The 26828-nt window shown below is 39.4% G+C and overlaps 1 protein-coding gene across 3 annotated transcripts in view; it reads left to right on the top strand.

The window, feature by feature from the left end:
- The first annotated feature begins 841 nt into the window (after positions 1-841).
- CLIP4 (CAP-Gly domain containing linker protein family member 4) overlaps positions 842-26828 on the top strand; it is a 71968-nt gene continuing 45981 nt past the window's right edge. For 2 of the 3 annotated variants that reach the window (XM_047782350.1, XM_047782348.1), the window contains exons 1-7: positions 842-1019; positions 7196-7343; positions 15316-15455; positions 16234-16327; positions 17421-17582; positions 19332-19450; positions 23714-23950. In XM_047782350.1, coding sequence (XP_047638306.1) covers positions 7211-7343; positions 15316-15455; positions 16234-16327; positions 17421-17582; positions 19332-19450; positions 23714-23950 — 885 coding nt within the window. In that variant the 5' untranslated portion in view covers positions 842-1019; positions 7196-7210. The remainder of the gene's footprint in view (positions 1020-7195; positions 7344-15315; positions 15456-16233; positions 16328-17420; positions 17583-19331; positions 19451-23713; positions 23951-26828) is intronic. The other variant, XM_047782349.1, reaches the window with a different exon arrangement.

Genomic DNA, 26828 nt, shown 5'->3' with positions numbered 1-26828 from the left:
CATGGTTATGGTGTAATACTACTGGCTCAGTGTTACAAACCTCAGTCCTGGGGAAACAATGGCCTCACTCAGTCCCTTCATTAAGGGGACTCATTAAGTGCCGAGTAACACCTTTCCCTCCATGGGATGGGCGAACTGGGATGTCAGCCTTCATCCCCATTTTCTGGTTCTCAGGGGATGGAGAAGGGGACCAGGAGAGAAGCAAGGGGAAATAAACTTCTGGGCTGACTACTCATGCATCCTCTTTGGCATCTACACTAACACCCTTGCGTGTAATTATCCAACTTGGATATAGCCTCGATTAGGCTTACAGCAAGACCTGCAAACAGATAATTGACTGGTCCATGCACAGGGCTATATACTGGCGAGCCCCCAAAACGTAAGACATAAGGCTTGCCCCTAAGAAGTTGTTGGAGCGATTCTAGCTCAGGGATGTGAAACAGGAAGAAGGCAGGCAGGCAGAGTAGGCTAGCTAAGGGCTTTAATGAAGGAGCATCTGTGCAGCGTGCCATGGGCTGCCTCCCCAAGCATGGCCTAGGGCCAGGCAGGGTTCCGCTGAAAGCCTGCTTCGGGCTGCGGTGAAAATATCGCAGGGGCACCCTTTCCTCGCGAGGTTAACGCATGAAACCCACCAAATCTTCCTAACCTCGAGGCCCAGATTCCTAACTTTCGATCTGCGGAGCAGCTGGGTGGGCGCCGGCAAGAGCCAGCGAGCGCCAACGCGCGCTCCCCGCGCATCCCCGACTTCCTCGGCGCGTGCGCGGGGCCGGGGCCTGCGTGCCGCCGGGGCGCCTGCACTGCGCGCGCGCGCGCGCCGTTCCCGCGTGGGGCCCGGCTCTGGCGCGCGCGGCGCAGAGGCGGCAGGCGGGAGGGGCCATTCGAGGTCGGGGAGCGGCGCCGTGGGAGGCCCAGCGGCCGGCTACCGGAGACAGGCGCTGGGCCGCGGAGCGCGCCTCTTGGGCTTCTCTCCCCGCTCCTGCGTTCCCCGTCCGCCGCCCCGAGAGGACCCGAGGAGGCAGGTGGGACGGGAGCGCGCCGGGGCTCCGGGCCGGCCGGCGGGGGCGCAGGTGCCGGAGGAGGGGCGGTTGGCAGTTCGGGGAGGGCGGCGCGGAGGCGCCGGGGGCCCTGGGACCCCACGGGTCGACTGCAGTGGGCGCAGGTGTCGCCGGCTCCTGAAGGCCTCCCTGGGGCGGGGGCGGGGTTGGGGTTGGCGCGGCCCACAGCCGGGGAGGTGGGTTTCAGGTTTCCGTTCCTCATCTCGGGTTTAGTTTAAGGGAGGAGATGCTGTCAGGTGTGTGGGAGCGGGCGGACCCCACCCGGGAGTGAGTTCTGGCCCCAGCTCCGCCGCCTCAGCCTTGACCGCCCCGGCGCCCTGGGAGAGCCTCGCGTCCGCAGTGATGGGCAGCGTGCTGGCCCTGGCCCTTTCCGGAGTTTTCCTGAAAGGGGCCTCTTCACATCTTTCATGCCTCTCCTTGTAGATTAAACTGTTTGAGGTACCTTTTGCCGGTGGCGATTCAAAGCCAAGCCAAGTGATTCTGCTTCCAGTCTTGCTTCGTCGAGATTCCTTAATTCTCAATCACAGGAAGGGAAGTTGGGGGAAAACACTTGGGCTGAGACTGTTAAGAGACGCGGGTTAGACCTCATTCGTGGGTTAGACTGATGGGTTTAGAATGTCAGTTTTCTTTTGAATTAGATGTCAGGTTGTTCATTAATCCAGAGACTATGTAGGCAATTTGGATTTAAACTCCGAGACAATGTTTTGATATGTATCAGAGGTACATAAGGTAATGCCTGCCATGTGTTCCCAGCTAGACTGGGGTTCACATTGTAGCAATATCATAGTATGAATTGGTGCCTTTTAAACGTGTCAGTTAAAAAAACACCCTTCTTCTTGGAAACATTCACCAAATAATCATACTTCACTTTCACATTGACATTTGTTATTTATCAATCTTCTGGACAATTTAAAGTCATCTACATGGCAGAAGATCACAGGGGTGCAGGACGTGTAGCAACTATGGAGGGAAAGCATAGAATTGAAATTGGCAAAAGTGTAGCTTTTGGCATTTTTATGATGCAGAGACATCCTGGTTCCATCCTATTTTGCTAATATAAATGTGCATTTAAAAATATTTAACGTTCCACCAAACTCAGGGACATAGAGAACAGACTTGTGGTTGCCCAAGGGGAGGGAGAGAGTGTGGGATGAACTGGGAGTTTGGGGTTAGTGGATGCAAACTATTGCATTTGGTTGAGTTTGGGGTTAGTAGATGCAAACTATAAGCAATGAGGTCCTGCTGTATAGCACAGGGAACTATATCCAGTTATTTGCGATAGAACGTGATGGAAGATAATATGAGCAAAAGAATGTATATACGTATAACTGGGTCACTTTGCTGTACAGCAGAAATTGACAGAACATTGTAAAGCAACTATAATAAAATAATATAATAAAAGTTAAAATAATTTCTATCTTCTTAAAAAAAATACTTAATGTTTCCTATGGACTACCTGGGCTGTAAGATTGAATCTTGAAATGGAATGAATATGTTTATTTCTGTTTTATAGAAGATTTGGTACATGGTGTGTTCTTTATAGGATTTTATTTCAGATATTTCAGATTTACCAGAAACAGTCCTACCAGCAAGACTTTTAGAAAAATTATATTTATGAAGTATCTTTCATCTAGTGAGCTCCACGTAATAGAATCAACTTAACTCTATCCCTGAGTAAATCTGTGAACATCTGGTTACTTTGAGGCTTACTGTTCCCTTAATTATGTATAATTAAGTATGCTACCATGGACTTGCTTAGTTTGTTAGCCTAAGCTTCTTGTTTCAGGCATTTGTATATTGTTTTCTCATCTGGAATTTGAGCCATGCTGTTTACCTTCAGTTATGGTCAATAGAACTTTCTCTGATAAGGGGATGGTTCTTTCTGCAGTGTCCAATATGGTAGCCACTAGCCACATGTGGCTTTTTAGCACTTATATGGGGCTAGAGCAATGGAGGAACTGAATGTTGAATTTAATTTAAATAGCCACATGTGGCTAGTAGCTACCTGGTTGGGCGTTGCATCTTTAAATTATTCCTGCAGGAAACCTCCACTAGCCCCCTTGAACCCAGTAGTTATTTCATTTGTATAGTAATTACAGCTTTCTTGTAGGAATCCTGATCTTGGCTGTAGTCTACTTGAGGGCAAGGGCATGTCCTTTTTGCTACGCCAGTCTAAGACTTAGTAAGGAATATGCGATAAGTAATTGTGGAATGACTAAATTAACTCCTTGGGACAGGTATCTTATATTCTCTCTAGGGCCTAGAGCTAACTGTCAAATACTGTAAATACCTGCTTGGTGGTTGAACAGATTTCATATAGCTAACAAATAAATAGGTTATTGGAGATATGTTTAAAATGCTTATTTTGGTTAGATTATGGTGGGTTTTTGTTTTTGTTTTTGTTTTTTTCTTCCCAGTATCTCATGAAAATAAACACCCATACTCCAGGAAATTGAATGAAAGAGCCTCTTGTTTCCAACTCATGTGGACATAGCTTAGCTCTCCTGTTAGATGAGTAGTTCAAGGAGTTACTGGGCCTATCCACTTACCACTGTTCTGTGTTAGGACATTGACTAGGAATCTCTGAAAAACCATTAAATATTAGAGTCACGTTACAAGTTGCATTTACTTAGAGCTGGGGTGATAGGATTCCTGTGTAAATCAAAATTTGAGGGTTTTAATTCCTGTTATTGCATCTATTATCTATTGTTGGTTATTTAGGGCCTTTTTTTTTTTTTTTTTAATCTTAGGCTGACTTCACATAATTCATTATCACCAGTTAACCATAGTAGGATTTGAAATAGAAGTATGTACTCAATCCATCTCATCTCTAGGTTTGACCAAGTTTCCCAAACCTTTAGATCCAAAAATTGCTTTTAGGAAAGTATTCATTCTAAAGCTATATAAAGTTTGCAGAGGTATATAGTTTTAAGTGAGACAGAGGTAGAATGTTGGGTTTTTCATGGAAAAAAGGCAATGGGACTAGGGAAAATGCATGAAGAAGAAAATACAAAGACTGTTCACTACATTGTTGAGGTAATATAGTAGCTTCCATGGGCTTGAAATATCTAACATGTGAAATGAAATTTGTTACATCTTATTGAATGAATCATCTTTCCACCTTGAATCTAGGATTTGAATATTTACTAAATATGTGTAAGACACTAATCTAGCTCCTGTGGCAAGTGATAGTTGTGTAAGATGCAGTTCCTATTTTTAAGAATTCACCAGTCTACAAGGAAATGAAAGGTATACTCTGAAGACCATTTTAAAAAATATTTTTGAATGAGAAACCCCACTCTTTGAAGGGAGGTTTTGAAAGGTGGCTTCCTCCTAACCAACTAACCAACTCAGATAGATAACCACCTAATCATTTTGCTACAAAGTTAAGAGTATAAAAAAACATGACTGAGTCCCAAAGTGTGAATGTAATCTTGTGGTTTTTTTTTTTTTTTTGTGCCACACCCATGGCATATGGAAGTTCCCAGGCTAGGGGTTGAATCAGAACTGTAGCTGCTGGCCCATGCCACAGCCACAGCAACTCGGGATCCGAGCTGTGTTTGCGACCTACCCCACAGCTCATGGCAACCCTGGATCCTTAACCCACTGAGCAGGGCCAGGCATCAAACCTGCATCCTCATAGATACTAGTTGGGTTCGTTACCTCTGAGCCATGACAGAAACTCCCAGTGTAGTCTGCTTTAAAAAAAAAAAAATCAGTGGTTTCCCAGTGATCATGGAATTAAGTGGCTTGGTGTTTGGTCAGGTATATAAGGCATTACTGGGGCGAGTCCTAAAAAACCATTGATGGGCTCCACTTCTAAATCGCTGCCTCTGTTTCTGCCTGCTCATCTTTCAGGACCTATCTTAGGTGATGCCTTTTTCAATGTACCACTTTTTTTTTTTGCCTGTGCCCACAGCATGTGAAGGTTCCCAGGCCAGGGATTAAACTCATGCCACAGCAGTAGCCAGAGCCACAGCAGTGACAATGCTGGATCCTTCACCCTCTGAGCCACCAGGGAACTCCTCACTGCACCATTTCTGATTCTCAAGAGCTCTCTAGCAAATGTTCCTTGTACTTAGGTTATGGAACATATCTCATACTGTTTTGTCGTTTTTAGTTATTATTATTATTTTATTCACCTTAACTGACTGTAAGCTACTTCACAATCATCGACCATCTGTTACTCATATTTGTATTCTCTGAAACATCTAGAATAGTGTAATGTCTTATACATATTAATATTTATTAAACTTTATCTCTGTTCCTTGACTTTAAAGGATGCTTCATACCCTGCATAGAATATTTTGCCTAAATTTACTGCCAAGTAAAGTAGAGCCTTGTCAACAAGTAGAAATCCTGACCGGCTTTGAATACTGAGAAGCTCTAGTATTGAAGGAGGGCTGTATTTGTGGTTATGTGCTACTTTTTGGAGTTGTTAGTATCTGAGGACGCTCACCATACTGTATGACAACAATCTTTCATATGTGACAAGGGGAATGTCAATCTGATTCAAAGTATTGGGTGGCAAGTAATTTCAGCATCCAAGAAACCTCGACTGCCTTTAACACAGTAACACTAGATTAAGTTATTTAATATATAATATAATGTGTCTGTGTCAACATGTACCTGAAGAGAAAAAAGAAATCATCTTACTCTTTACTAGTTCCTACTAGTATTCAGAAAATATATGAATCTAGTTGGGAACAAAGCACTTAGCTAGAGAGGTGACTCTTTCCTTGAAGCAGCGGGATGATGGTAGGTAAATGCGGTGGTTAAAGATGATGGATATAGAGTTGGTTAACCAAGTGTAATAGAACACACATTGAGTAATAGCATGGCATTTTCTGCTCGGGTGAGCTCTCAGATAACCATCTTCACTTATTCTATTCTTTCTAGTGAAATAATCTAAAATCATTTTTATTTCGTTTTATAATATAGATTTCTGCTTATATTTCAAACAGATGTATTGATTCATAATATTTCACACTTCAAAGATTTGGTACAAAAGAAACCGGAAGGATTTTAGCTTCATCGTTCAGTTGTACTTACACCTTTTCTGCTTTTGGTGTCATTTCTGATATGTGGGCTAGTGTATAGCTGCGTATAATTTAGAGTAACTTTATTCTGAGTGCTCATGTTTTCTGGGAAAAACAAAAAAAAAAGGTAAGATAAGTGCTGTGGTTTAGAAGGCATGGGCCTTCCGTCTGCTGCTAGGAGAGATGGAACAGATCCTCTACCTTGTTGAGACGTGGAACAGTGTCAGTGAGCTCATTGATTTAGATCCGTAGGAATGATATGAGATGTGATCTGCTATCAGTAAAGTGTTCTGGGATGTAGAAAATAATGAGAACATTCTAAACTAGACTATTTTCATGTGATGAGCACATGACATGAGCTATTGGGTGATAGATGATAGAACCTTTGTCAGATCCTGTTAGAAGTTAGAGATCCATCTGCAGGGATATGTCCTCATTTGTTACTGTGAGTAAAGGGAACATCACCCATTTGGGTTAGCTCAGCATTTTTTTTTGTCTTTTTGTCTTATTTTTTTGTTTGTTTTTTTGTTTTTTTGTTGTTGTTGCTATTTCTTGGGCCGCCTCCTCGGCATATGGAGGTTCCCAGGCTAGGGGTCGAATCGGAGCTGTAGCCACCGGCCTACGCCAGAGCCACAGCAACTCGGGATCCGAGCCGCGTCTGCAACCTACACCACAGCTCACGGCAACGCTGGATCCTTAACCCACTGAGCAAGGGCAGGGACCGAACCCGCAACCTCATGGTTCCTAGTCGGATTCGTTAACCACTGCGCCACGACGGGAACTCCAGCTCAGCATTTTTAATTGTTTTCTCATATTATTGGGGACTGTATAATATTTTTATTACTACTGAGCTTTGTCTAAAAAGATTACATGTGCTGCTGACCCTGAGAAACAGTGTGAAGCAATGTGTACTTTCTAACAAAGACTGATTAAAGGAAGTTTTTTTCCCCCTTCCTCTTTAAAAGAGATTCTTGAAGGTTGAAGTTCAAAATATCAATATGTTAGTTTTTTTTTTTTAATGTAGGCTTTTTTTGATTGAAGGCAATCATTCTAAGTTGCATACTAATATAATAGATATATTTTCCCCCCCTCTCATTAAAGGTGGCTTTCTAGAAGATGACCATAGAGGACCTTCCAGATTTTCCATTAGAAGGAAATTCTCTGATTGGAAGATACCCATTTTTATTTCAAGGTTCCGATACACCAGTTATTTTTTCCATTTCTGCAGCACCAATGCCTTCAGACTGTGGTAGGTTATGTAGCTGTGTTTATTTTCTATGAACTGGTAACTTGACTTCTGTCTTATACCTTTTTATATTTTTAATTTTTATAAAACCATTTGTTTTGGTTTTTGTAAAATTGCTAAAGTTTTCCTTTTTCAGGAATACAGTTGCTTATTGCTCTTTCTGCCTTTTAAGCCAAATGCTTTATTTCGACTGTCAGCACTTTTATTATGTGAAAGTGTTCATTTTAAGCACCATGGTGGATTCAGAGGATCTTATTTTTAGAATGCAGTGGTGCTTAGACATCTAGCATTCTTCTGCTATTGATGTATTTATTTTGGTTAAATGCGCTGACTCGCTTAAAAAGCCATGTACTGAAAAAAAAAAAAAAAAAAGACATCAAAGCAGTGTGAGCTAGCCATCTCGAAAGGCCCTGCTGTCTCTGAAATGCTAGGATTCTAATTAACCAACCAAATAATCACTGCTGAAATGGCCCAAACTTGGGTGGCAGTGTAATGACAAGTGATGTGTTTTAATACACAAGCAAGCCTAATTTGGATCCTGTCTCATTTGTCTCCCATTGTAATTATCAGTGTGTACACAAAGTATAGTAAAACAAAATTTAAAAAGCCATTTACTTTAGGCAGAGAGGTTGAGCTCTTTCCCTGGAATATGGAGTGAAATCGATTCATATTTAAATTGGCTCATTTAAATATCATTGTAAAATGTAAGTTTAGGGCTATTCTGGTTTTTAATCTATTTAGACTTATTTCCTCAGGACCAAGTTTTGTAAGATAGTTGGTAAAGGAATAAAGGAAAACCAGGAGATAAATTTGATAGATTTGTTGTATTTCTAGTTTGGTTAAGAGTTTTTGAAGTAAAATATCGGGTCACCATTTCACATTGTCTTTGGAGAGAGAGATAATGCAAGTTTTAAATGTTGGCGAATGTAAAATGATTGGGATTGTGAATTTGTCCTTTTAGTCATATCCATTCTCGTAACTACTCGTCTCCAAGTATGCTGTTTTTATGTGTTCAGACTCTAGCTGCTTGCCTTGCAGTCATCAAATGTATTACGTAATACCTGTGCCTAGTCCTGGGAGTTTTTTGCAGCTTTTACAAAAACTGACTGCATTTATTTTCCGATAAAACAAAATCAATTATGTGGGAGAAACAGTGAAAAGTGCTTTGTACCTTGCTTATGGCACTTACCTTGCTCTGTCCTGAGTCATAATTATCTTATTTCCTTTTCCAGACTATAGCTCTTGGGACGGGGTAGCAATCATATTTTGTTTTTGTTTGTCTCATTGGGCTCATGTAGTCATGTGTTGATATTAGTTGGTCCGTCAGCGTTTGTTGCATACATTGAATGAAAATGATAACGAATATTGATCCATTCGTATAACTGATATTAAACATTGCCTGTATTCTTAGATGTATAGATTTTTAGAATCTGCGTGGACCTATAGTTCAACTTTCCCTGCTCATTTCCCAGTATAGAAATTCTGTTTTTAGGATCTCTGACAGATTACCATTCAGCCACTTGGATATCTTCAATAGTCCATTTCATTGTTAAAAATTATAGTTGTGATAAAATTGTTTTTGTATATGGACTCAAAGTATGTCTCCTTGAAACTTCGGCCAGCTGGTTTGATATATGGAACAAATACTTTTTTACATGCTAGTCTTCAGATATTTGAAGATAATTGTTATGTTTGAAATCAGTGTGTACTTTTTTAGGTTGTCTACTTCTGGTTCCTTCACCAGTCCCTCATTGTCAGGTTTTTAGACCCTTTTCATTCTCGTTGTTTAAAAAGTGAACTCCAGAGTTGTTTGTCTTGAGTAAGTATTTTTTTGAGGGCCTGATAGGTACTAGGTACTGTCCCAGATTTGGGGGAATCGCACGGTAACCAAGACCGTAATTCTAGTAGGGAAAACAGACATTAAGGAAACACATGAATAAACAAAACCTAAGTATTAAGATTATAATGAATTCTGTGGAGAAAAGAAACAGGGTGCTCTGACGGAGGATAATGGAGCACAGCGGCTGTTTGAGATGGGCCGGTCATCTGGAGAATCTGGTCAACCTGGAGAGACGTGTTCCAGGCAGAAAAAAACGGGAAGTCAAAGGCCCAGAGTTGGGGACCAACTTTGGTGTATCTGAGGAGATAATGGAAGGCTCTTGTGGCTGAGAAGCAAAGTGGCTGAAGGGCAGGATGGCAGGAGATGACGTTGAAGGCGGAGAGGAAGGCAGGGCCAGACCAGGCAGGATCCTTGAGGCCTCGTCAAAGAATGTGCATTTTATCCTAAGTGTAATGGGAGCCATTGAAAGTGAGACTGAGACTGAGATTAAAACCAAGAAACAAAGAAAAAGAAACCAACCCACACAAACCAGAGCCGGACGTGCTGCTCAGTGCTGGCCGTCAAGGTTGTTACCCTGCAAGACTATGCAAAGATTTTTGGAGTCTTTTGCTTTAAATACTGTCAGAGTCCACTGACACAGAACATGCATTACATGTATTAACACCTCCCCCCAAATGCATTGTTATTATTTTTTTTCTTTTTTGGCTGCCCAGCAGCATATGGAGTTCCCAGGCCAGATATCAGATTTGAGTCACAGTTGCAGCCTATGCTGCAACTGCAGCAACACTGGATCCTTAACTCGTTGTGCCGGGCCAGGGATAGAACCTGTGTCCCAGCGCTCTTGAGATGCCATTGCCAATCCCATTGTGTCACAGTGGGAAATCTGCATTGTTATATTTGCATAAACGGTGAAGTTATCTCTTAAAGAGGTTTAAGTAATAATAATAATAAATCTTATTTACCCATGTAGTTACCACTTCTAATGTTATTCATTCTTTTGTGAAGACCAGATTTTCGTTTGATAGCATTTTCCTTCTCCCTGAAGGGCTTTCTTTAACATTTCTTGTAGTGCAGATCTTTGGTGAGAATCTTTTCAGCTTTTATATGTCTGAAAACATCTTTATGTCATCTCTTTTGAAAAATATGTTTGTTAGATACAGAATTCTAGGTTGATTTTTTTTTTCTTTCAGTGCTCAAAGATGTTGCTCCATGTTCCCTCTTGCATTGTTTTTGATGAGAAATCTGTCATTTTTGTTTCTCTGTATGTAATGTCTTCTCCCCCCTGTAATGTTTTAAAAGAAACTGCAGCTTCTTTTAAGATTTTCTGTTTATCATTGGTTTTGAGTAATTTTACTGTGATGTGCACTGGTATAATTTTCTTTGTGTCCTTGAGGCTTGGGATCTGTTAAGCTTCTTGGGTCTGTGGGTTTCAGTTTTCATTGTTTGGGTAATCATCATTTCTTCAAATATCTTCTCTCCCTCTCCTCCCTTTTCAGATACTCTGATTACACAAATATTAGACCTCTTGACGTTTTCCCACAGCTCACTGATGGCTTTTTTCACATTAAAAAATTCTTTTCAGAGTTCTTCTGTGGGGCAGTGTGTTGAGGATCCAGCATTGTCACTGCAGCAGCTCGGGTTGCTGCTGTAGCATGGGTTTGGTTTGATCCCTGGCCCAGGAACTTCCACATACCATGGGTGCAGCCAGAAAAAATTATTTTCCTCTCTGTGTTTCATTGTGGGTAGTTGCTGTTGCTATGTTGTCAGGTTCATTAACCTTTTCTTCTGTGGTGTCTAACGGCTGATGATCTCATCCAGTATAGTTTTCATCTCAGGTGTAGGTTTCATCTTTAAAGTATGATTTGGGTCTTTTTAATATTATTGATGTTTCTGCTAAACTGTGAGCTTTTGGAATACAGTTGTAATGGCTGTTTTAATATCCTTTTCTGTTAGTTGTAATATTTGTGTAAACTCTAGGTCTGTTTTGATTGATTATTCCCCTAATGATGGGTCATGTTTTCCCTTCACATGCCTAGTAATCTTTGATTGGATGCCAGACATTATGAATTTTATCTGTTGGGTGCTGGATATTTTTCTATTCCTGTAAATAGTCTTGAGCTTTGTTCTGGGATTCAGTTGAGGTCTTGGAATTAGTCTGACCCTTTCAGATCTTGTTTTTATGATTTGTTAGGTGATTCTGGAGCAGTGCTAATCTGGGGCTAATTATTCCTCATTATTGAGTACTCTACCCAAAGCCTGGTGAATTTTTTTCCAGTCTTTTTGGTGGGAATAGGCGCTGTTCTAGGCCCTATGTGTGTCAGTGGACACTAATCCCTCCAGTCGTTTTGGACGGTTCTTCCCTTACTGTAGGTTTTTCATCACAAGCATATGTTACATACTCAAGGGGCACTCTCCACAGATCTTTGGGGTTCTCTTGCTTTGCATTGCTCTCCTCTCTGACACACTGTGTTGTGAACTCTAGCTGCCCTATTTCCTTGGGCTCTCAGCTTTGTCCCCTCAACCCAGTGAGTCTGATGGGCTTTTTCTTGGTTTCCCTCTCTCTGTGCTGAAATGTAGAAAGTTCCAAGGCAGGAGCCTGAGAACACTTGTAAGACCCATTTGTTTGTAACCTGTCTCTTATGGATTGCTGTCTTTCATTGCCTGGTGCCCAGTGTCTTGCAAACCTCATTTCATCTCTTTCCTTTTTCTTTCCTTTTCCACTCCTTTCTTTCCTCCTTTTTCTCTTTCTTTCTTTCTTTCTTTCTGTCTCTCTCTCTCCCTTTCTTGTTTCAAATAGAAGAACAAATATGATTTCTGTTACTCTATCTTGATTTGAAGTGGGGCATCCTCCCCATCTACCCCCACCCATTTTTTTTTTTTTGATTAAAACTTTTTTTTCCTGCATGGAGGCTTAAAATTTGGATGTAGTTAGACTTGCCATAGTATAGCATAGAGGTTAAGATTATAGGTCAGTCTGGTTTTAATCCTGACTCATCTACTTACCAGTGTGTGATCTTGGGCAAATTATATCTTTTCTCTATCCCTTTGTTTCTCCTTTAATAGAATGAGAACAATAATTGTACCTACCTCATATGGTTATTACGAGTATTAAGTTAGGTAATATATGTAAAGTGCATGGAACAGTTCCTGGCACACATTAAATGCTGTAACATATTATCATTAGTATTTAAATGAATAGTCTATTATTTTCCATTTCCTCCATGTGTAATTACTAAAGCAGTATTTTACGCTTTAGTATTTATTGGGCTAGTGTTCCCCCAACCCCCACTCCAGTCATTATTCTTCTTAGTTAAAATGTTCTTGCTTACTTCTCATACATTTACTTTCTAGATCTTTGCTTCTAAAAGCATGGCCCTTAATCTAGTAGCATTGGCATCTCTGAGAGCTTGTTAGAATGCAGTCCTCAGCCGCACTTGAGATTTGCTGGATCAGAAACTACATCCCAACAAGATCCCTAGCTGATTCCTCGTTGCATTAATGTTTGAGAAGCTCTGGTACAGATGAACAGTGGAATAATTTTGCCTACCACAAATGACATTTTGATTGATTAGAACTGGAATTATTTTAAATAATTGTTCTTGGGAAAATTGACAGCTTTAAATATTTTATCTTCTAATCCAGGAACACAATGTATCTCTTTCCATTTAAGTCACTCCCCCTTCAGTTTTCTTTAAATAAGCCATACAGATTTATTGGTGCTTTTGTCATTACCATGTTCTTTTTTCATTGTATTCTATTTTTTTAAAATAGGAAATCATTAAAAAAATGCAAAAAATACAGTGATAGCAGACATACATGTCACACATATCCACCATCAGAAAGAATAAATACTATTATATCGTCTTATTTCCTTTAGATTCTTTTTTTAATTATGAGAATTAAAATCTTAAGTTGAAATTCCCTCTGTTTGCTTTTCTGATTCCATTCCCTTTGTTCCCCAGAGGCAACCACATCTTATATTTAGTGTGAATATTCCAGATCGTTTAACTATACATTTATTACAAATATGAGCACCCATAAATAAGATATAGTATTGTTTTGTGTATTTGTAATCTTATATAAATGATAGATGTTGTATATTATTCTTCAGCTTATTTTTTTGATCAATATATTTTTTGAGACCCGTTCTTATCAATTCATGACGTAGACACCTAATTCACTATTTCACTGAGTCCATTCTATGGATATACCACATTCCATCCATTCTTCTGTAGATATTTCAGTTTCCCCTTTATTTTGCTATTATAATCAATCCTGGGATAAGCATTCTTATGAAAGTCACCTGTAGACACATGCATAAGAGTCTGTTTAGACATATATTTAGAAATTCCTCTACTAGAAATGCCCAATACTTAAAAAAGTAACTGACCCATAAATATGTATTGAATGAGTGAATCAATAGACCGGAAAAAAAAAAAAAATCCAGTCGACTGCTTTATGTAAGAAACACGCCCAAATCTATGTTCAAGAAGTCAGTGTCTGTGCTGGGTACCTGTTCTTTTTTGACTCTTCTGTACATAGAGGACCATTTTGTTGTCTTCAGATTCTGTATGGTTTTCCTTCTAGTTTTAGTCTTTCTGATTCTCTACTGAGGAACTCCTCTACATTTATACATGCCCTTGGTTTTGTGCTTCTCCTGTCTTCTGTCAGATATTCTGATTCTAAAAGTAAGAGTTGTGTGTACATGGTATAATTTTGGAAAATAGATAAAAATTCAAAGAATAAAATTAAAAACCCCACATGAAGCCTGCTACTCATGTGTGCTGTTAAAATCTGCACTCAGTAGTGAATTCTCTTAGGGAGGAGTGTAGCCGAGGAAAGAAGGGGTAGGCCTTTGAGCAGACCTGGTTTTCTACCCCAAATTTGCCACTTACTAGCTGTGGCTTTGAGCAAGTATTTTGTAGTCTGAGCTTTGGTTTCCTCATCTGCAAAATGATAATAAACACCTGCCAGGTAAGGTATCTGTGAGTACTTGTTTGATAAATTGTAATTATCCAGCAACTGCTGCTTCTCTAATGCTGTTCTTCTGTAGATGCTGCTGCTGGTTTTTTAGATTCCCTACCTTCTTTTAGATTGTTCGAGATAGTAGAATCTGATTTCCTTTTTTTCTCTAGCCATAGGGGGATCTGTTTTCTCTGAATCTGAGGATGTTTTAAGATATTTTAAACTCATGTTTAATTTTATCTAGTCTTGCATGTTTTTACTAATACATTTTCCAAAGTAACCCAGTCACTTTGTCCTGAGGCTTTATTTCTGCCTTGCCAGATATTGCTTCCTTCTTGCAGGTACACAGCAGCTCCCCTCAGCCTCCTTCAATGGGTGGAGAGTAACGCCTACTTATTGTAGAAAATTAGGAAAACACAGAGAAGTAAAAAGATATTTTCATTACATACTATTCTAGTACACTGTTGATGTGTTGGCATATTTCTTTCTATTATGTATGTTTTAGTCATGGATGTGAATCTGCTGTTCATGATATATTTATGTTTTGAGAGGTGAAAATGTGACAAGTTAGTTTTCTGTGCTTTAGAAAAAGTTAGTGGAGGAGCTCCCGTCGTGGCTCAGTGGTTAACGAATCCGACTAGGAACCATGAAGTTGCAGGTTCAATCCCTGGCCTTGCTCAGTGGGTTAAGGATCCAGTGAGCTGTGGTGTAGGTTGCAGACATGGCTCGGATCCCGCGTTGCTGTGGCTCTGGTGTAGGCCAGTGGCTACAGCTCTGATTAGATCCCTAGCCTGGGAACCTCCATATGCCATGGGATCGGCCCAAGAAATGGCAAAAAGACCAAAAAAAAAAAAAAAAAGAAAGAAAGAAAGAAAGAAAGTTAGTGGAAAGTTCAGGCTTAAAGATCAGCATGCTCAGATTTTTGTTTCATTTGTGTGAAGATATAGTATCTTGCATGGAAATCTCATTGTCATGGCAGCTCAGGAATGTCTCATACTTTTTGGTGATTCTGACTTTGGTTCTGAGATTTGCTTAAGGTAAACCTGCTTTTTCAAGCATATAAAAATAGTTGTGACCTTTGAGCCCTGGTCTTATTATTTATTATTTTTAACATACTTATTTGGGAATTTTAAATAAGTTTAACTCAACATCTTTTTTTATTTCAAACAGAGTTTTCTTTCTTTGATCCTAATGATACATCATGCCAGGAAATTCTCTTTGATCCCAAGACTTCTGTATCCGAATTATTTGCCATTTTAAGACAATGGGTTCCTCAGGTTCAGCAAAACATTGACGTTATTGGAAATGAGGTAAGGAATTCTTATATTTTAAGTTTTGTATTGTTAGGATTGTTAATTTTATATGTGTATATATATATATATCCCCCCCATCTGAATGAAAAGGTGGTGATAAAGGGGAAACTTTCAAGATTCTGATGTTTGTTCTTTGTATTTCCACGTTTTTCATGGAGCAGTGACTTAGTACATTCTTTCCATCACCCCTTATGCTCCTCAATTCCTTGCACCTTGAGTTCTGGCATTTTGACTCTTGGTGGGAGCAGGCGTCTTTCAAATTTCCTTTATTTGTACAAATTAATTTTGTAAACTTTAAAAAATACTTTTGTGAGGGGTTCTGATTACTGTCATGTTTATCTGTACCGTTTGGGTGGCTTGGTAAAGATCTAGGCTTAAATACAATTTAAAAATATGTGGCTTTTGAAAGAGGGATTAAAGAATAATGCTGGGTTCCTTGACCAGTATGCTGTCAAGTTGTAAGAAGAGAGGATTATGGGTTTTTTTTTTTTTTCAAATATCATTTCTCCCCTTAGGAAATTTGCTTGTCCTTTGAGATGTTAAGGAACATATTTTCGGTGCCAGATTACTTTGGAATATTCTTGAAGAATTTCCTTCAGTCTGGTGACAAGTTTGGTTTTCATTATTGTTGTTGGATACAGGTTTAAAATTTATCTTTAAGAGAAGCTAGTTCTGTCTACTCGTTTTATGGAGAACTAATTCAGATAAGATAGACTCACTTGGTCTGAAATCAGTAGGCTTCGTGCTGTAATTATATCTTTCTTGGTTTCCTCAGATTCTTAAGAGAGGTTGCAATGTGAATGACAGAGATGGGTTGACAGATATGACTCTTTTACATTATACTTGCAAATCTGGAGCTCATGGTATTGGTACGTATATGGTGAATCTGTTGATGGCTTCAGGCATCTATACTTGTGCTTGTATAAGCTGTGTTTATGTCAACCAGCGTCTCTGGGAGGGCACCTAGCTGATGATAATAATATTCCCTGAATAGGTGAGAATTCAGTTACGTCCTCCACACACCCTGTTCCCTTTTCTCAAGGGGGTCCTTATAGTCTTCTGATACCTCCCACCTTTCCTGGCACAGGCTTTATGCCTGCCCGCTTGCGAGGTGAGAGTAATCGGTAACACCTAGAATCTTCCTGAGAGTTTACAGCAAGGTTTTACAATCCATGCTCTGTTTTCTAGGCTTCCCAATCCCTACAGACCCCAGTCTTTAGGTGTAAGGTCTGTTTCTTCATACGTATGTGCATAATCCCCCAAATGGGTATTCTCCTGTGCTTTACTGTTTTTATGCTTGTCTTACTCAGCTGTATATTGTGAACATCTCTCCCTATTTCTGATAAAGTAAACTATTGGTGGTGGAGGACTCTTTTTTTTTTTTCTTCTGCGATCCATCATGGATAGATACTTTTATAAAATTAAATAAAAATGGGTTTATAATAGAAAAGTGAAATAAAGACACAAAATACAAGCCAAAATGTTTTTCAAAAGCATAAAATTATATTCCAGTTAATATATTCAGAAGAAAAGATTGTGTAGGGAAAAAGAACAGAGTTGTAAAAGGTAGAAATTACAGTTTAGGACCGGCAGTGGCCCACAGAGCACAATCTGAGTAGCGCTGGTCTTAGCGCGCTGTTTTTCGTGGTTCTATAGTATTCTCTTATGTGAATGTCTCATAATTTATTTAACCAGTGTCTTATTATTGTACTTGAGGGTTGTTTGAGAATGTTATTCATAATAAAAAGTGCTGTGATGATCATCTCTATGGCTAAGCGTTAATTTATATCCCTGAGTATGATTATTTTCTTAGAATAAATTCCTTGTTCAGTAACCTTTTTGAGGTATGAGTGTATATTCAGCATTCTGTTTGCATCAGCTTTTTAAATGAGGTAGTAGATGACCATCCATTGGAACTTAAAATTTGTACTGAAGAAAAATAATCTAGAAAACCTTCTCTAGGTGATGTCGATACTGCTGTAAAATTCGCAACTCAGCTTATTGATCTGGGAGCAGATGTTAGTTTGCGAAGTCGCTGGACAAATATGAATGCTTTGCATTATGCTGCTTATTTTGATGTCCCCGAGCTTATAAGAGTGATTTTGAAGACATCTAAACCAAAAGGCAAGTACTAGAAGATCGCCAGTAGATGTTATTAATTGAACACTTTATGGCATAAAAATTATAATTCAAAGAAATTTTTACTCCTAATCAATCTTGTTCCCTGTGATCTCCAACCCCACTTTATTTTTCAAAAACAGTTTAAATTTTCTTTATTGAAGATTAATTACTATCCTTTCACAGAAGACTTAGTACAAAGGGATAAAAAATGAAATGTTCTTTGGGTTTTTATATCTCTGCAAATTTCCCAGTATAACATGGATTTTATGAACTGTAATTGAATCTGTGTAAAATTCTTTTGTCTTATTTGGGTAGCCAGAAATAGAGCGATAAAACCTTCAGAACTAAGCATTGAAATCATAAAGAATATTTATTTTATGTGGCATTCAGTTCTGAAATTCTGTGATGCCAGTAAAGGATAAGTTTTCATTTTTTTCTTCCTATCTTGATGATGCTGTCCTAAAATTGAACATCATAATGTCTAGATCACAGTCCTAGTATGTTAACTTTCTCTCTGCGTCCTCCCAGTAGGGCAGTTTTCTTTTGAGAAAAAAATGAGGGCAGGTGCAGTAGTATTACTTCAAGTTAAAGGCTGTTTGCAATGTTTTCTGCATTCGTAGAAGATGTATTTTAGAGATTCAGGAGATGAATTTCCTGGAATGCTTGTTTCTAACCTCTGTTTCGTATACGAGTCCATTTCCTCTTTACCTTTTTACTTTTGCACTTTGTAGAAGAAGTTAGGAAGAAAGCCTCTCTTGGTGGTGCAGTGTCTTTAATACCTCAAGGGAGTTTGTCCTGAGCATGTCTTGGTTTGCTTGCAGTTGTCGATAGGTCATGAGGGGTGTTGGAGCTGTCTTTTGATTAAGGTAGGATTAGCAGAACCAGAGGTATATTAATTAAACCCTTGTTGTAGAAAACATTCAATGTGGGATTCCTAAATCTGGAGGATTTCCTGTGTCTGTGTATATAGCATCATGACGATTTGTTGAAAATATTAAAATATCCTTAGAATTTCAAGAGTCCATTCGTATTGTGAAGTCCAAAATTATTTGTTGAAGAAAGTATTGTGAATGAATACAATAGGTAAGCATGTAGTGTATGTTTAATTACTCTTTAACTTATTCCTGGTTTGAGAATTCTCCATTGTTTTTACCTACTGTTTTTTTCTGTAAAGAGGCAGAGAGTAAATATTTCAGGTTTTGTGGACCACGTGGTCTCTGTTGCAATTACTTGACAGTTGTGGCACGAAAGTAGCCACAGAGAGTATGTGAATGAATGTGTGTGGCTGTGTTCTAAGAAAACAGTTTTATTTACAAAAACAGACAATGGGTTGAATTTGGCCATAGGCCACAGTTTGCTAGTCCCTGACCTAAGCCCTATTACATTATAGCTGTCATGGCAAATATGCAGCAGGTTTAATGAGAGGTTTAAGATGGTGACTTTTGCAAATGTGAATTGCTGCCATTAATTGCTTCTAATATAGTTTAGTTTGTGATGGTTGGAAAATTCATGGTAATATCAGTCCATTTGATAGTGAAATTTTATTGTACTAAGAAAAGAATTAGCTGACCAGATCCTAATATAATGATTTTGTTCTACTGTGAGGATAGTCTTTCTAGTGAGTTGGTTTAAGTCTCACAAATGACTAGTAACCGCCCCGCCCCCCCCAAATAAACCCAGCTCGTCTCTTTTTACATTATAATAACTTGACTTAAAATTTTTATTAATGACACTTGCAATGTTTAATTGCAGATGTGGATGCCACTTGCAGTGACTTTAATTTTGGAACAGCTCTGCATATTGCTGCATATAACTTGTGTGCGGGTACTGTGAAATGCTTATTGGAGCATGGAGCAAATCCTGCATTTAGGGTAAGAGGTTAAATTAAAAGTGAAAAACATTAAAAGAATTAAAACATCTAACATTATCTCCCAGGAAAAGAGTTGAATCTGGATCTTGTTGTAGCATTGGTACATGAGCAAATAATTCGTTTTTTTGTGCTTCATGCAAAGAGTAGTAATGATAAAGTTTTATCTCAAATAAATTTAAGGCATAGCAGTGAATTTCAGTCCTTTTATATTGATAAGCTCTACAGAACTTACTTTCATTCAGCTCTTTAAGTGTCACCTTTGAGTTTAAAAGTATCTTTCATTTAGGCTTTTGGTATATTTATAAATCCTTAGCTGTTAAATAAAAATGCATGTATTAAAGTTATATTTCTGTATCAGTTTTAAATTCTTTTGGAGGTAAGCTTTATTTTAGACAATGTAGAAACTCATGTTTAAGGATGGAGTAAACCTTTAAAATCAATTTAACGGAAAAAATTACCTTTTAATGGTAATGTCACACATTGACAAAGTTAACACAGAGGATTAGGTTTCCTAGTCTTTGAATCCTTTGGTATTTTCTTGTCTTCACAAAAGTCGCTCTCAGTGTCCCTTTCTGTTACCTTGATAACCGTGACTCGTTCTGGCAGGGATGCTTCGTTAGGTCTGTGCCTTCCCTCGAAGGGGCAGGGCTGCGCCCTGTTAGAAAAAGCCGTTTCCCTTCCCCTTTTCCTTCCCCCTCCCTGCTTTCTTGTTTTCTCTCCCCTCTACTTCACCACTCTTCTTCCTGTTTAACTCCATTCATTGTTTAATTAACCCCTCTTTTCCTCCCTCCCCACCTCCCTCCTTCCTTCCTTCATGCCTTATTGTTTATTGGGCACTGGGAGAATACAACAATAAATCAATCTCTGTCCTCAGACACAACATAGTTTGGAGGCTGGAGTTCCCTTTATGGCTAAGCAGTTATCAAACCTGACTAATATCCATGAGAACCCAGGTTCAATCCCTGGCCTCTCTCAGTGGGTTAAGGATCTGGCGTTGCTGTGGCTCTGGTGTAGGCTGGCAGCTGTAGCTCTGATTAGACCCCCAGCCTGGGAACCTCCATGTGCTGCAGGTGTGGCCCCTCCAAAAAACCAAAACCAAAAACAAAATATTTCTTTAAAAGTAGATGTAACTGGTCAATAAAAATATAATTAAATAGGAGTACCTGTTGTGGCTCAGTGGTAGCTATACTAGTATCTATGAGGATGTGGGTTTGATCCCTGGCTTTGCTCAGTGGGTCAAAGATCCAGTATTGCTGTGGCTGTGGTGTAGGCCTGCAGCTGCAGCTCTGATTCAACCCCTAGCCTGGGAAACTTCACATGCCACAGGTGCGGCCCTAAAAAGCAAGAAAAAAAAAAAAGAAAGAGAATATAGTTTAGATGATGGACAAGAAAGCAGTCAACTTGATTGTGCTGTGTTCAGTTCAGAGTATTAGGATGGGGGACAGGAAGGGGGTCACATGGGAGGGATGTCCAGCAAAGCCTTGGGAAGGCGTCCTGGCAAAGGTGAGATTGAGAACTTAAACACAGGTAAAATTAATCAGGTACGGGAGGGAGCTGGGACAGGATGTTAGGCAGAGAGATTAGGCACAAAGGCTAGAAAATGATAATTCAGTTTGGCCGGAGTGTGAAGGTGATCTGGGTTTGTTTTTGCTAGTACCGCTGTTGACAAAACCCCATGAGTGGAGAGAATATTTTGAATCCAGTAGGATGCAGCTCGGTATGTCACTGAGGTAAATTACCAATTCAGGTCCAAAACAATGACGAGATGGCCAAGTTTTGGAGGTTAATACTTAAAAAAAAAAAAGTGGTTAACGTGGGTCGGCAGCAGACATTGGAACAAACACTAACAGCTTAACACTTTCGAAGAAAGTGAAATTCTTTAATCGTGAATAAGTCTTCTTATATTAACATGACATCATTGTTACTTTTTATTATTTAGTATTTTTTAAACAAAAGTTTTAGTTGCTAAATTTTGTATAGGGATTAATAGTGTGACTTATTCTAGAAAGGTGAGGACTTAACAAAAATCATAAGTGAAAAATTTATTTACTGTTAATATAGCTTACCACTTATCAGAGCAGGTTTGTTGATTTAAAAAGAAGCTCCCCCCCCCTTTTCAAGAGTATGTATTAGTGCTACAGATATTTTCATTATATTTTATATTTTTCTGTGAAATCTGGCATCAGAATAGTTTATCATCATCCCAGAAATTTGATTGTGTGTCTTCCTGCCATATTTTTTTTTGTCTTTAACTTGTAGGAGAGTTTATTACTAAGTATCATATGACTGAATGCCTGCATTTTTAATTCAAAAAATTTTAAATTATAATTGATTTACAATGTCCTGTCAATTTCTGCTGTACAGCAAAGTGACCCAGTTATATATATATTCTTTTTCTCATATTACATTCTATTATGTTCTGTTACAAGTAATTGGATATAGTTCCCTGTGCTATGTATAGTAGGACCTCATTGCTTATCCATTCTCAGTGTAATAGTTTGCATCTACTAATCCTGCCATATTTTTTCTTAGGACCAAACTGACTTGAATTTTTTTTTTTTTTGTCATTTCTTGGGCCGCTCCCATGGCATATGGAGGTTCCCAGGCTAGGGGTTGAATCAGAGCTGTAGCCACTGGCTTACACCAGAGCCACAGCAACGTGGGATTGGAGCCAAGTCTTCGACCTACACCACAGCTCACGGCAACGCCGGATCCTTAACCCACTGAGCAAGGCCAGGGATCGAACCTGCAACCTCATGGTTCCTAGTCAGATTCGTTAACCACTGAGCCACAACAGGAACTCCCAGACTTGAATTTTAAAACAAAAAATGTGAGGCACTTGCAAACTAAGTACAAAAGCCCCATTCTTTTATGCATATAGATCACTTAAGGATAATTATCAGAGCAAAAGAAAAGGGGAAAAGATTTCTGAGCAAAAGGATCTTGATTCATCTTATTAAGAGAAGATTACAGTCTGGATTAAGTTTTTGGTTAGGAACATAGAAGAAAGAGAGCTTGTTTGAGGGAAGGGCAGCACATGAGAGTCCGGGGGTCCCAGGACATGGACGGCAGGGTCATTTCTGCAGCGACTGTGGAGATGACGTTGAGCGAGTCCCTCAGTCCTCGCTTCATTCTCCTATTGGCAAACTGGAAATGGCAGTGATATATATATATATATATATTTTGCAAATATTTTCTTTTATTTGGTTGTTTTCCTTTTTACTCTACTGTAGTACCTTTTTTTTATATAATTTTTTTTTCCCCACTGTACAGCAAGGGGGTCAGGTTATCCTTACATGTATACATTACAATTACATTTTTGCCCCACCCTTTCTTCTGTTGCAACATGAGTATCTAGACAAAGTTCTCAATGCTATTTGGCAGTGATATTTTACCCCTTTAGCTGGTCTCTCCTGCTACAATATAAACTCTTTAACAGGCAAGGATTTTCATCTGTTTTATCCACAAGCTTTTTCTTGATGTGAAAACCAAATGAGATGATTTATATGCTAGGATTTTGCTTATATGAATACCATGCAATCAGTGGGCGTGTGACTGACCTTTTTTTTTTCCCACTACAGGATAAATCCCAGCCCACGTGTTAGAAGTATTGAAACTATAGGTTCTGTTCCTGAGTCTGAGTCACTCCATGAGTGGGCAGGATGGGTGGAGGTCTCAGAGCCCCATCCAGTGGGTTGGCAGCTGTGGGGTGGTGGAGAGTCTGGGGTCTGGGGTGGGGAAGCCAGCCAGTCCTGTGACTTCTGTCTCCCAACTTGCCTTCTGCAAGCGTGAGGCCAGGCATGCTGTCCACTAACTTCCCCGAGCCTGGACCGAGTTCCCCACCAGCCAACTGTACGGTGTTCCTTCCTCTCCCGGGCCTCTGTCCCACTGCCTCTTAGCAGTGAGGCCTTCCCTGGCCCCTGTGCATGAATAGCCACCTCTGTCCCCATGTTCCCTCTTCTTCCCTGCCTTGCTCCTTTTGCCACTTTTTTACCCTTTCATGTATCATAGGTTTTGTGTGTAATTATAGTCTGCCTCTCTCACGAGGCTGTGTGCTTTTCGAGGTCAAGGCTTTTTGTTTTTCTCACTGTGTGTCTTTAGCACTTAGAATGTGTCTGGCAGGTAGTAGATATTTAGCAAATATTTTTGAATCAACGAATGACAGATGAATCTAACTTATTTTTTTTTTCCAAAAATGTTCTTGTATGACTGTGTAGAGCTCTAAGCCGACGTGAATTGAAGTTTTTCTTCTCTTTATTTGTAGAACGACAAAGGACAGATCCCTGCAGATGTTGTTCCAGACCCAGTTGAAATGCCCTTAGAAATGGCTGATGCTGCGGCAACTGCCAAAGAAATCAAGCAGATGCTGCTGGATGCGGTGCCTCTGTCATGCGGTCTCTCAAAGCCCTTGCTTCCGAATTATGATCGGGTTACCAGCAAGGCGATGCTGACGTCACTTGGCCTGAAGTTGGGGGATCGTGTTGTTATTGCAGGACAGAAGGTATAGTAAGTAGTCTCCAAAGCTGTGTCCAAGGTCATTTTGTGGCCTGTGTGTCAGGGGTGCATACAGTATGATTTCGAGGTTTTTTTTTTTTTTTTTTTTAAAGTCAAATATGTAGGTAGCAAGGTAATGGAAAATGTGAAACTTTGATGCATAGTTATTATAAAGTGTAATTTAAGGAGTTCCCATAATGACTCAGTGGAAACGAATCTAACTAGTATCCATGAGAACATAGTTTTGATTTCTGGCCTTGATCGGTGGGTTAAGGATCCGGTGATGCCATGAGCTGTGGTGTAGGTTGCAGATGCGGCTGGGATCCTATGTTGCTGTGGTGTGGTGTAGGCTGGTGGCTACAGCTCCAATTTGATTCCGAGCCTGGATATCTCTATATTCACAGGTGAGGCCCTAAAAGGCCAAAAAAAAAAAAGAAAAGAAAAGAAAAAGTGTAATTTAAGAGTATAAGCTATTTGAAGACATCTTTATTTGAGTGGGAGAAGAGTGCAGTTCAGTGGAGCTGCCCAGTGAATTCAGAGGCACTAGCTGGGAAACCATCCAGTCTGCAGGTTTTTTCTCGCAGCCTCGCAGCTCGCCTTCCGCCTCCTCCTCCCCCTCCCACCCCCAGGATGCTCAGTGGTGGTTCTCCTGTGACCACTGCTGCACGAAATGCAGCAACGGCCACCCTTGCCATTCCTGGGCGTTTGGCTTCTTGACCCCACCAACAGAGAAATCCTAGATAGGATTTTAACCTGGTAAGAAAAATGTATGTGGAAAAGAGAGCTCCCAACCCCTCCCCACCAAAGATGCTCCAACACCTCTTTCTCCAGAACCTCAGTTTCCAGAAGGCGTTCACGTGTTGCCATTCTCTCTTTGTCAATACTTCATGCCGGGGGGTGGGGGAGGTGCAGGGGGCTTGTTTTTCTCTTTTTGTTCAAATTTTGGGGCCAGTCAGGAGCTTGGTGTGGAGAATGGTACAGGGAATCCCTCCCTGCATGTGGGATTCCTGACGGAGCTCTGGCTAGATGTTTGGGTGGGTGGGATTGTGGGGAGGGTGATGCACTTTTCTTAGAAAACACTGAAATTTGGAAGTTTGATTTACCAAGAAAATTGCTTCAAAAGGAAGGTAAACTACAAATGGTTATGCTGAGAATGACATTTGCTAACTTCCACGAGGATGCATTCATGGACATTTGTTAGTTTTCTGTTGTCATATCTGTGGAACTAAATATCAAGAAATCATGAATGCATAGCCTTTTTCCCCTTGGGATTAATATTCAGCCTCTTTAATATTCCTGCCCTGTGTCCGAGAATGGACTCCTAAAAGATGTTGTTTTATTTTACTTCTTATTTTGAATAGTTTAAAGCTACACAAAAGGAGGAATACATGATGAACATGCATGTACCAGTCAGCAGGGCTTAACTTTGTCATCTCACAGGCAGTCTTGTTTCGTTTATGTTTTCTCTCAGTCTCTTGCCTGTCTTTTGATGCTTTTAGGTGTGTCTTTCACAGAGCAGACATTTTACATTTTGATGAAGTCCATTTAACCAAATTTTTCTCTTGCAGATTGTGAGTTTAGATATTTAAGAAATTTTTTATTATGCTTTCTTCTAGATGTTTATAGTTTTAGGTTTTATATTTAATTTTGAATTGATTTGGGGATAGAGTGAGAGGCAGAAATGGAGTTTGTGTTTTTAATTCTCTCTTTTTCTCTTGAATTGCCCTTGTACCTTCGTCAGTTTGCCCATGTGTGCACAGGTGCATTTCTGGATTTTATTCTGCTCTGTTGATCTAATGATTATCCTTTCTTCAGTACTGCACTGTCATGATTCCTGTAACTATATACTAAATCTTGCAATCTGATATCGTTAGGCTCTCAGGTTTTTTTCTTTCTTTTATAAATTCCCTTGCCTTTCCATGTACATTTTAGAATCAGGCTAAAGATTTTTGCGAAAAGCCCTGCTGCGATTTTTAAATGGGGTTGTGTTAAACATAGATGAATTGAGAAGGATTAACATCTTAAAAATATTGACTCTTTCAGCCTTAAACAGAATGTATCTCTCTATTTAGTAGGTATTTGGTTTATTTCATCAGAGTTTTACATTTTTTAAGCATATGGATATTGCTTATACTTTGTTAGATTTATACCTAAGTTTTTCATGTTATTTAGTGTTGTACATGGTGGTGTGTTTGAAATTTCATTTTCCAATGGTGCATTGCTAATATATAGAAATACAATTGATTTTTGTATATTGATTTTTGTATATCCTGTTGCCTTACTAAATTTATTGGGTCTATTGACCTTTTTTGTGGATTCTTTGTGATATCCTATATAAACAGTCATGGTGTCTGCAAATAGAGACAGTTTTATTTCTTTTCAATCTGTATGCATTTATTTTTCTTGCCTTATCTCATTGTCTCGGACTTTCAGTGTAATGAAAAATAGAAATGGTTAAGAGTCAACATCCTTGCCCTGTTTCCAATCTTAAAGGGAAAGTGCACAATCATTCATCAAGTGTGGTAATTGTTAGCTGTAGATTTTGGATAAATGTCTTTTATTAAGTTGAAGAAATTCCCATCTATCCCTAGTTTGCTGAGAGTTTTTCTGCATATGCCCAGAGAACAGGGTCCCCCTCTGCTCTCTTTAGTTTGTAGATATGATGAATCATCTTGATTAATTCTCAAATGTTGAATTAGCCCACCATTCTCATGATAAACCTCATTTAGTCATGATGTATTATCCTTTCTATGTATTGCTGAATTTGGTTTGCTATTATTTTGTTGAGTATTATTGTGTTTGTGTTCATAAGGGTCTTGTAATGTCTTTGGTTTTGATATCAAAATAAGGCTAGCTTCACAAAATGAGTTGGGAATGGATCTCTC

The sequence above is a fragment of the Phacochoerus africanus genome, chromosome 5, assembly GCF_016906955.1.
Source record: "Phacochoerus africanus isolate WHEZ1 chromosome 5, ROS_Pafr_v1, whole genome shotgun sequence".
Taxonomy (NCBI): Eukaryota; Metazoa; Chordata; class Mammalia; order Artiodactyla; family Suidae; genus Phacochoerus; species Phacochoerus africanus.
This window is presented reverse-complemented; position numbering and strand designations above follow the sequence as displayed.